The sequence below is a fragment of the Mauremys mutica genome, chromosome 24 (assembly GCF_020497125.1).
Source record: "Mauremys mutica isolate MM-2020 ecotype Southern chromosome 24, ASM2049712v1, whole genome shotgun sequence".
NCBI classification, from domain to species: domain Eukaryota; kingdom Metazoa; phylum Chordata; order Testudines; family Geoemydidae; genus Mauremys; species Mauremys mutica.
In genome coordinates this window covers 4,082,402-4,092,195 of record NC_059095.1, presented here as the reverse complement: position 1 = coordinate 4,092,195, position 9,794 = coordinate 4,082,402, and the positions used below count along the sequence as shown (strand labels likewise).

General features: G+C 56.9%; 2 protein-coding genes across 4 annotated transcripts; both read right to left on the bottom strand.

The window, feature by feature from the left end:
- Positions 1-157: 157 nt before the first annotated feature.
- LOC123356029 (granzyme M-like) lies at positions 158-4,732 on the bottom strand. Its single transcript, XM_044998963.1, has 4 exons — positions 4,082-4,732; positions 3,015-3,159; positions 1,734-1,991; positions 158-602 (listed from the first exon to the last, which is right to left on the bottom strand). Exons 1-4 carry the CDS (start codon positions 4,270-4,272, stop codon positions 435-437), a joined length of 762 nt encoding a protein of 253 aa, XP_044854898.1. The 5' UTR covers positions 4,273-4,732; the 3' UTR covers positions 158-434.
- Positions 4,102-9,326, bottom strand: C24H19orf25 (chromosome 24 C19orf25 homolog). 3 transcript variants are annotated; one of them, XM_044998965.1, is made up of 4 exons: positions 9,267-9,326; positions 8,638-8,800; positions 4,742-8,100; positions 4,102-4,238 (listed from the first exon to the last, which is right to left on the bottom strand). In XM_044998965.1, the coding sequence occupies exons 2-3, from the start codon at positions 8,771-8,773 to the stop codon at positions 7,904-7,906; spliced, it is 333 nt and encodes a 110-aa protein (XP_044854900.1). In that variant the 5' UTR covers positions 8,774-8,800; positions 9,267-9,326; the 3' UTR covers positions 4,102-4,238; positions 4,742-7,903. The 3 variants fall into 3 exon arrangements, with proteins under 3 accessions (XP_044854900.1, XP_044854901.1, XP_044854899.1); XM_044998966.1 differs by lacking the exon at positions 9,267-9,326 and adding an exon at positions 9,108-9,131; XM_044998964.1 differs by lacking the exons at positions 8,638-8,800; positions 9,267-9,326 and having other exon boundaries at positions 4,742-7,905.
- Positions 9,327-9,794: the final 468 nt, after the last annotated feature.

The following is a 9,794-nucleotide window of genomic DNA, read 5'->3' as shown; positions in this document are numbered from 1 at the left end:
CCTTCCCCCAGCTCCAATTTCCAACACCGAGTTGGTCTGGCCAAGACTTTAGCTTAGTTACAAGACACGGCTGTGGTGTCAGCTGGAGCCGGGGCAGCCACAGTGTGATACCCCCAAGACGCAGACACACACACACCACCACCACCTAGGACCAGGTGAGGTTTCACTTTTATTTCAAATCAGCAGCAAGAAGTGTGACGCAGGCAGGCAGTTTGCATGCCAGGCCTGAGAGAGAGGAGGACAGAGTTGAAACCTCTGTAAGAGAACAGGTAGGCACGGGCGGGGGGTTTGCACCAGCAGTGCCCGGACGGATGGATAAGGCACACGCGGCTGGGTGAGTGAGCTGATCTCTAACCTGGGCAGCACAGGGAAGCCATGAGGGGTCAATACACGGCAGAGGGGACGGACAGGCAAGCTTACAGATGATGCTGCAGTCACAGGGCTCGGCCCCAGCGTAGGTATTTTTTGATCCACGTCTTGTATTTAAAGACAGCCGTCGCGACAGGCGGTTTGAACACGTCGACGCAGCTTTTGCCCGTGAAGGAGATCACGCCGGCTACCTCCGCTTTCTTGCCACACACCACAGGGCCCCCGGAATCACCCTGCAACAGCGCAGAGTTCACAGCATGTGTTAGCCTGGGAGGGCCCCGCACAGCATTGGGACTGAGGGTCAGGAGCGGGGCAGGACCCAGGGGTGGGCACAGAGGCGGTGGCGCCAAGCAACAGAGAGGAGAGAGGCAGTGGGGCACATTGCACGGGGCAGGCCTGAGGGTTGTCCTAGGACTGGAGCTAACCCACAGCTTGGGCCAATCCTGTGCTGGTGAAAGGGGCCTGACTGACAGCCCTGGAGACTGGAGTCCTCTCTCCACAGAGCGGGTGCAGAGTAGGGCGAGCGTCCCACACACGTGCCCCAGCGGAGCTCAGCCCTGACCATGGCCCATTCCGTCTTTAGCCTCTCTGCCAGGCCCGCCACCAAGGGCTTCAAAGGAGCGGGGAGACCCTGGCCAGCAGCTCCCTGCACCTCACTTATCCTCGCCTGCCAAAAAGGATCAAAGCCTCAGGGATGGAAAATTGGACACGATTCCCAGGGAGAACACGTGGCCAGACCCCCTGGCATCCCTGTCAGCAAAGGCGCTGCCTCCGTGGGTGCTCCGGGGCTGCAGCACCCATGGAAAAAAAACAGAGGGTGCTCAGCACCCCGCGGTGGGCCCTGCCAATCAGCTCCTCCCCCTCCCCACCCAGCGCCTCCTGCCTGCTGCTGATCAGCTGTTCAGCAGCAGATGCTGGGGGGGATGGGGAGCAGGAAGAGGCAGAGTGAGGGCAGGGCATGCTTGGGGGAGGGGCAGGGGTGGATTGGGGGCAGGGTCTGGGGCAGAGCAGGGAGTGAGCACCCCCGGGGAACTCAGCAAGTCGGCGCCTGGGCCTGTCAGTGTCTCATGTTCTAGGGTGACCAGACGGCAAATATGAAAAATCAAGACAGGGGGTGGGAGGTAATAGGAACTTATATAAGAAAAAGACCCCAAAATCGGGACTGTCCCTATAAAATCAGGACATCTGGTCACCCTAGTCATGTTCCCCGGGGTTCTTTAGTATCTTAGCTAGGTCTGGGGCACCCTTGTAGTATCCTGCCATCTCCATGCACGCTCGGGAGCAGGCAGCTGAGCACGCAGGCCTGGCAACGAGACTCTCCCCCATCAGCCCGTTCTAGACCAGCGTTGCTGTGAAGCCATCACCTGGCAGGGGGCAGAGCCCTTCTCGATCCCTTCGATGCACATCATGGTGCTGGTGACCTCGCCATGCCAGTACCGGCTGTTGTTGCACATCCTGATGTCCATCACCTTGACATCGAGTTCACGCAGGACGGGGGAATATTTGCTTCCCTCTCTGAACCTCCCCCAGCCAGCCACGCTGCACGGGGTCCCCGGGGCCGGATTCTTCTTGGACAGCGGGAGAAGGCTCGTCTCCTTGTTCCAAACCACCTTCTTGCCCAGCTGCAGGCAGGAGCGAAAGCCAAGGTCAGGCCTTGGGGACAGACTCTGTCAGGCTGCACCGTCTAGGCTGCTTCCTGAGAGGCCAAGCCCCTAGTCCGGCCCTAGAGGAAACCGTGCAGGCCCAGAAGCCGAGGGATGGTGGAAAGGGGTGGGAGGAATGAGACTTCCTAGCTGTTGGGAAGCAGCTGAGGGACAAAGGGAAGCATCCTTTGCTCTGTTAAAGAGGCCAGACTCCGGGAAAAACTTTACCCATCAGCGAAAGCAAGGCCAGGCTGCACACCTACCAGCACCTCAGAGGCGAGGGTGTGAGCTGAGAATGACTCAAGGCTGGCTAGAGAGTGCTGCTCGCATTAAAGATTTCCTGTAAGGGTTAGGCAGTTTGTCACTTCTGAATCTCACCTTTCTAGCCGCAGCAGGAGAGGCCTCCAGAGAGAGAGAGAGACCCCCCCCCGCTCCTCCCCATCTCTGCTTCACCCCACTCAACCTTCCCCCTACCCTGAGATGGAGGAACAAAGGAAGGAGTAAATCCTACGCAGTGCTGAATGCCCTGGCTTGCCTCTGAGGGTCCTAACACAGTGTTTTCCATCCACAAAGGAAATACTGATATGGTTAGCAGCGTGGCCTAGCAGCTAGAGCACTGGCTGGGACTCAGGACAGCTGCATTCTAGTCCTGCCTCTGCCACTGACCCACTGGGTGACCTCGGGCAAGTCATTTTTCCCCTCCGTGTGCCTCAGTTTCCCCATATGTAAAAGGAGGATGACAACTCTGTTCTCCTTTGTAAAGTGCTTTGAAATCCACTGATAAGAGCTAGGGACTATTACTACCTCCTTTTTACAGATGGGGAAACTGAGGCAGACAGCGGCAACACAACCTACCCAAGACCACACAATAGGAAGAGCCAGGATTTGAACCCACTCCACTGCCCTAGCCACATGCTCAGACGCTGCCGCCTCGTAGGACGGGCCCCCTGAAGCAGAAGCCAGAATAACTGGTGCCCATGGCTTCCTAGCAAGCCCACGTACCTTGAGCAGCATGATGTCATTTGCCATGGTCGTGCGGCTGTAGGAAGGATGCGGGATAAACTTTGCGACAGTGAAGACCTGCACTCGGGCATTTCCCCTGGGCTGCCGATGGAGACCCACCATCACCCTGATGGGACCCTTAATCCTGAGACACAAAGAGAAACCCTCTCTAGCATTAGCACCCTCCCTGCAGAGACCCGGCTCTCCCAGTGCAAACACCCCACTGGGGAGGCACAACGCTAAGCCTGCTGTCAGAGGAGCAAGTCGGCTTCCTGGTGGAGCACATTCCCCCAGCTCTTGACTCATGACCCCAGTGACACTGGCCCAACCACTGATCCTCCTGTCGTGCCCCTGATGTGCTGAGGGCAGACGCCTCCCATGAGCTGAGCAAGTATCATCTGGGAGGGAGGCCCGTTGGCCCAGATTCTTCAGAAGTATCTAGGTGTCTAATTTCCATTGGAAGTTAGGTGCCCAAATACCTCTGAGGGTCAGGGTCATTCAGGCCACTTTAAAAAAAAGATGCCTCTGATTTGGGGTGCTTTGGTTTTGGGGTGCCCAGCCCATGACACACCTTTGGGCCATATTCTTCTGAGAGAGGCTGAGTGCCCACAACTCCAGTGGGCGTCAGGGGAGCTGGAGACGCTCAGCCACCTCTGAAAATCAGGCCCTCAGACCCCAAACCAGAGGCCACATTTTTCAAAGGGGACCTGTCTGGCTCACCCAAAGCCACGGAGGAGCTGAAGAAAGAATCCAATTGCATTCAATCCCCCCATTTACACCTCACGACCAACCCCGACCCTGCGCGCCTGCCTAGCTGAATGACCTTCAGGGTTCCCAGTTTGCTACTCCACTGGTTGGTGAGAGTCCGACAGGTGTTCGGTAAATAATGGCCCCTTTCCCCCCGGGCTGGCATCAAGGCTTTTCCTCTGGCATTTCTTAAATCGAGGTTTCACTATTTGCCCCTGCAACAGCAGAGCAACCCCTGCTCCCCCCAGCCAAGCCGGGAGCCTGGTCCTCTGGCCCTAATCTGCGGGAACCCACCAGCCAGGGGTGGGTTCTGTACTCACAGGTCGGAGTAGCAGTGCGCAGCAGTCAGCACCCAGCGGGCGTGGACTAGGACTCCCCCGCAGGCGGGAAGGCCTCCTTTGTGGATAGACACCATGTAGGGCCTGGAGTGAGGCAATGCTTCGCGGCCTCCAATGATCGAAGACTGGAGCTGGCCTGCTGCAAAGAAACAGCACGACGTGCCCCAGTGCATGGGGAGCAAGGCGGATGCAGGGGACAATTCTCACCCCAAACCCTGGAAAGGGAGGTGTGTTCGAATCCCAGCACTACCAGGCTGGAACCGATCCATGTTCCAGCTGCTCCAACTGTGCCCTCGGGTGTCTAAGCCCTGAAGCCTGGAGGTAGCTAGCTGCAGTCCAGCGGGCAGGGCACTGGAGTATGAATCAGCAGCCCTGGATTCCCCCCCAGCCACATTAAACCATCAGTCTATTGACCCATCGCGTCCTGGCTCCAGCAGCTGCTGATACTGGATGCTTCAGAGAAAGGCAAAGTCCTTCACCAGTGGGGGAACTGAGGCAGAGAGAAGGAGAAGTGGCTCAGCTGAGCCCACTCAAATTAGGGGCAGAGTCAGGAATAAAATCCAGCCTTCCGGATTCCCAGCCCCGTGCTCCTCTCACCGGGCCACCCTGCCCCTCCCCAGCACCATGCGACCACCCACTCACCAGTCTTCCCAATGGGGAGGAGCAGCAGCACCAGGAAGAGGAATTTCCCATCTGCCTTCATGCTGCCGCCACGTTGAGCTGTCTGCAGAAGTCGTCGCCCCACCGCTTCTGCCGGGGGGGATTTCCGCTCGTAGTTATACACCCCGCTCCTTCCCTGAGCGCAGTCACATCTCCTCTGCAGCGGAGAAAGGGCTCTCGGGAGGCGGCTGTCGCACCCACCGCCTTGGCGAGGGCCTTTCTTCACCGCTTGTGAGAACTGGATGGCACTGGAAGCAAAGTGTTGCCGCGCTGGGGCTGGGAGATGTTTCAGAGGGAGGAAGAAGCTGAGTGCCAACGGCTGAAACACGCCAAGGCTACCGGCAGGGAGAGGAGAGGAGCTGCCACACAGCATGTGCTCACCTCGCTACCCCCATAAAAACAGGAACTCAGCCCTCAAGAGCGAGTGTGTAAAAACAAGCCTAATACACGACATGCTTCCTGAAAGCTTTGGGGCCAGATTCCCACACCTCTGTGACATTCTACTCAACAACCCCCCACACATACACATGGCCTAATCCCCCAGCCCACACGCCCTGACAGAAGTAAGAGAGATAAACTGCTCCCCTGCCGTTTCAGGCCACTTAACTCCCTCTCTATTGCACTCCTCGCTCAGGAGCACATCTTTAGGCACAAACATGATTACAAAGCTGGAACCATTCCCGATCCAGCTACGTTTGTAGCGTAGAGTCCCATCGCCCAACCCCCGTCACCCTGTCACACCCATGCACCAGCTCTCAGCCACTGCACAGCCCTGGACCTTGTCATGATAAAGAGATACGCCGCTACCTTCATTTTCGCAACCACTTATGTGACCGACTGCAACATGCCCCTTTGACCGCCTCCCCCGCACCCAGCCCGTGCAAGAAGCTCTGCTGGGGCTTGTAGCATGTAATAAAACAATTCCTCTCCCGGAGCTCTGCTGCTCTTTCTGAGATGTAAAACCCAGGTCTTAACCACCAACGCTCACTGAAGAGTCTTAACTGCAGGGAGCACAACATCCCAATGAGCAAATTGGGGTGGAGCCAACACCCAGGTGCTAGCAGAGATCTGAAGGAAAGTGCTCAGGCTTTTCAGGTCCACGGTACTTAGTTAGTGGACAGAACAAGGGTCTGGGTTTCCAGAGACCTAAATTCTATTCCCAGCTCTTCCACTAGCGTGCTAGTTGTGTCCTCGGGCAAGTCACGCCCCCTCCCTGTGCCTCAGTTTCCCCATCTACAAGATGGGGATAAAGAGACTGACCTCCTTTGAGCTCTGGTGCTGAAAAGCACTAAATAAGGACAAGGGGTTATTACGACTTCCAAAGAAATCAAAGACTTTAACTAGTGCTCACAACTCCCCCTCCCCTTCAAAACAGGGGAGCATTGTTACACCCATTTCACAGATGGAAAGAAACTGAGGCACAGGCCTACTTTACACCAGCAGTTTTAGGGACATCGCCATCTGTTGCTATCTGCACTGGGAACGGCTAGTGCAGACAGGGCTCCCAGAGGCCCAGTGTGAGCTGCATCACTGTAGCAAAGCCTTGCGAGACGACCAGTTAGTTACCAGGGCAGACACAGCCAGTGAAAAGCTGGGTGGGGGTTAGGGGGTGCCAGGGTCAGAGCTGAGATTACAGCTCATTATGGCTCCCAGCAGGATCTGATCTTATCCCTACCCAGCCCCTCTCATAACAAAGACTCGTCCGTTCAGTTTTCTGAGGACTGGATTTTAATAAGAGCTTATTAAATAATGAGATTTACGAGCAGCCTTGGATCACATTCCATATAGATTCCCACGGCATTTTAATGGCAAACTCCCACCAGCAACAACTTTATTTTCTAAGTCTTCTCACCGTCAAGTCTAGGCACAAAGCCAAGCAGATTAGTTCACTGCCAACACCGCAACGGGCCCACAGCAAACCCCGGATGCCAAACGAACAGGGCAAGACACGCCGCATCACTCCTGGCAGGAATCAACCAAAGCCAAGTCCCCGGGGCTCAGTTTCTCCACGCAGCGGCAGCGCTGCTGCTGCTAAGTCCCAGTTGCTATCGGCTGGCTCTGCTTTTGGCGCTGGTCGCTTTGGAGGGGCGCCCAGCCCTCGCTCGGCCAGCTGGAGGCATGATGCTTTTCAAGCTCTCCAGCAGCCTCCGCTCGAAGAATTTGTTTCTGTAGTCGAGTTCGTTAAGATGCCTTAAAACCAGAGGCACCTGCTCTTTCTCCACGTCCACGTAAATCGGGATCATCCTCGTCCCCTCCTGCTCTATCACATGATGCAGGTTCCACTCCACGACGCGCTGACACCAGGGGTCGTCCAGCGAGCTGGCCGACAAGATGACGATAGCGACCCTGCTAGCTTGGATGACCTCTGCGGCTGTCATGAGAATGGATGTCCCTGCCACTTGGTCCTGGTGCTCGTCATAACCCCGGAGGCCTTGCTTTTTCAGCAACATGGAGATGCAGGAAGCAATACTGTCGTCATGGAGGCAGTACCAGATGGAGAAATCGTAGGTAAACCTGGAGGGCGAGGGGGACGTCATGCCAACAGTCACCATGGGCACCTGAGACGGTGACACGCAGCTTACGAAAAGCCAGCAGCTGCCCGGAGCCCACGCTTACCCCAGCCAGGTCAGGTTCAAGCTTGCCATTTGGAAATTGGCATCAGGTTCTCCTAATGGCTCAACGAAATGCCTGGTCCAAGAGTCCCTTCCAAACATGAGCAACGAGATCAGGGCTGTTCACTGGGAAGAGATTAGGAGGCAAATCCTGGAGCATTTTTAGCTTTAAAGATGAACCCCCCCCCCACATACCCCCTAGTGTTTCCAATGAGCATGAGGGGCGACTCTTGTGAAGCTGCATTCATGAGGCTTGGCGGGTTCTTGGAGATTCCAGGCAAGATGCAGCAGTGCCAGATCTTCCATTAAATCAAAGCGCACACCAGGGTTACTGGCTGGGTGGCTTTCTGGCCCTATGATTTGGGTACAGAAACAAGAAGCCACACTGGGGACGTCTGTGAAAGTTGAACGCACATTGAGAAGTGCGTCAGGACTAGGAGGTGGGGCTTTTTACTGTCGAGCACAAACCCTCCTGGGCCAGCTTTTTGTCTCTGCTCCCAGCGTCTCGGCATTCCAGAGAGGCCCGACAACCTCACAAGGCCTTTTCCTTAATTTCCACGATATTCTGTTCCAAAGTCGCGCCCGCCTGCTTCAGCTCTTCGCACTTCTCCTTCAGCAGACTGCAGGCCTTCTGCAGCCGGTGGTTCATCTCTACGTAAGAATGACTCTGCTGGTACAGGCGCTCGCTCATCACTTCAGACTCCTCCTTCTTCCTAGGGGCTGGCAAGTCTGGGGAGGGGAAATGTGGGAGGAAAAGACAGAGAATAACATGAATTTAAAACGGGGTAGTAATCTCTTCATGTAAAGCTAAGTTACATTTCAGATCAGATACACCTTATAGCCTCAAAACTGACACAGCACAGGTAGCGGCGGGGGATGTTTCCCTACCATGCTCTGACCAATGCACCTTACTTATGAACAGGGGAGGACACCTGTACAGGTGAAAGGGAAGGTCAGTCTCCAGGCCCCATGAAGTCTATGACTTCCCTGAAGAAACTGTCAACAAGAGCAGCAATCACAGCTATGGATAAAGAGGTGTCCCCCAAGAACGGGACTGAGACCCAGCAATTCATGGCCCCCCAGCCAACACACTGGCAAGATGGCAGCAACTTTCAGGGCTAATTTGTGCAATGCTCGCTGATGGAGATTTTATAATTGATAGGTAGGACAGGAGTGGACAGAGACAGGCTCCCATCGTCTGGTAGATTTCATACAGACTGGATCATGGAGATTCCTGGGGCAAAGAGCTGGGATGCATTCTCCTACCTTTATTGGACTCTGCTATAAGGACAAACATGGGATCAGATGGCTGGGTGCTCCTGACGTCCTCAAGGATCTGTTCCACGCTGGGTGGTTCAGGCCGGGTCGGCAGAACCACCCGCTTCTTGCCTTTCGAGCTCATAACTCTCCCGCCTCATAAACGGGCATCCTGGAGTGGGCATGAAGAGACTAAGGAGTCAGTGACTTTCCTGCCTGCTGGGATAATGCTGGTGCCCCCCCCATGACTGGATATACGCCCTTTAACCCTGCCCCCACAACGCATACTGTATACCCCATACCCCTCTTCCTATACCCCCTGCTCATAGCATATATCCCGTACCCCCATTCCCACCCACCCCTGCTCGTACTGCATATCCCCCACCCCCATTCCCACCCCTGCTCCTACCCTATATCCCCGCCCCCCAGCCCCCCACTCGTACCATATACCCCCAGCTCCACATTCCCACCCACCATACCGTATATCCCTTCCAACTTCCTGCTCGTACCCATATACCCCCGGCCCCCCTTCCCCCATTCCCACCCCTGCTCCTACCCTAGATCCCCGCCCCCCAGCCCCACCATATACCCCCGGCTCCCCCTCCCCCCAGAACGGACGCGCCCACCCAGAAATTCACCTGATCGCGGCTCCCGAACCCCGTCCCGGCCACCGTATGTCCCGCCCCGCCCCCTCCAGCTCAGCAGCAGCAGGAGGCCCCAATTCCGGTTCCGCCCCTGTCCCGTCATTGGCGCCCCGCGCGGCATGATACGCCCCGCCCCTCCCTTAAAGGGGCCGCGCGCGCTGCTCTTGCTGCAGCCGTTGGGCGGCTGGGAGCAGATGCGGGGGGCGGGGCGGGGACGGAACGTGACTCAGCCCCAGCCCCTGAGGCCCCGCCCCCAGCCCGCTCTCTGCCCCCCACATCCTGATCTGGAGCTCGGGGCACCCCCCCCACATCCCCGGGGGCTGCACCCCGAGTTGTCACCGCAGTCCCCGCCTCTCCCCCTGCGCCCCAGCGTTGCACTGGCAGAAGGGCGAGCCCTGCCCCCGGGCTGGGCACTCTGCAGGGCAGCAGTCAGGGCAGCGCGTGGCAATAAGGGTGTGAGGTTTGGACCACCAGCGGGTGGAGCGAGGCGAGGGGCAGGCGGTGCGGTGCCCATGGGCAGGC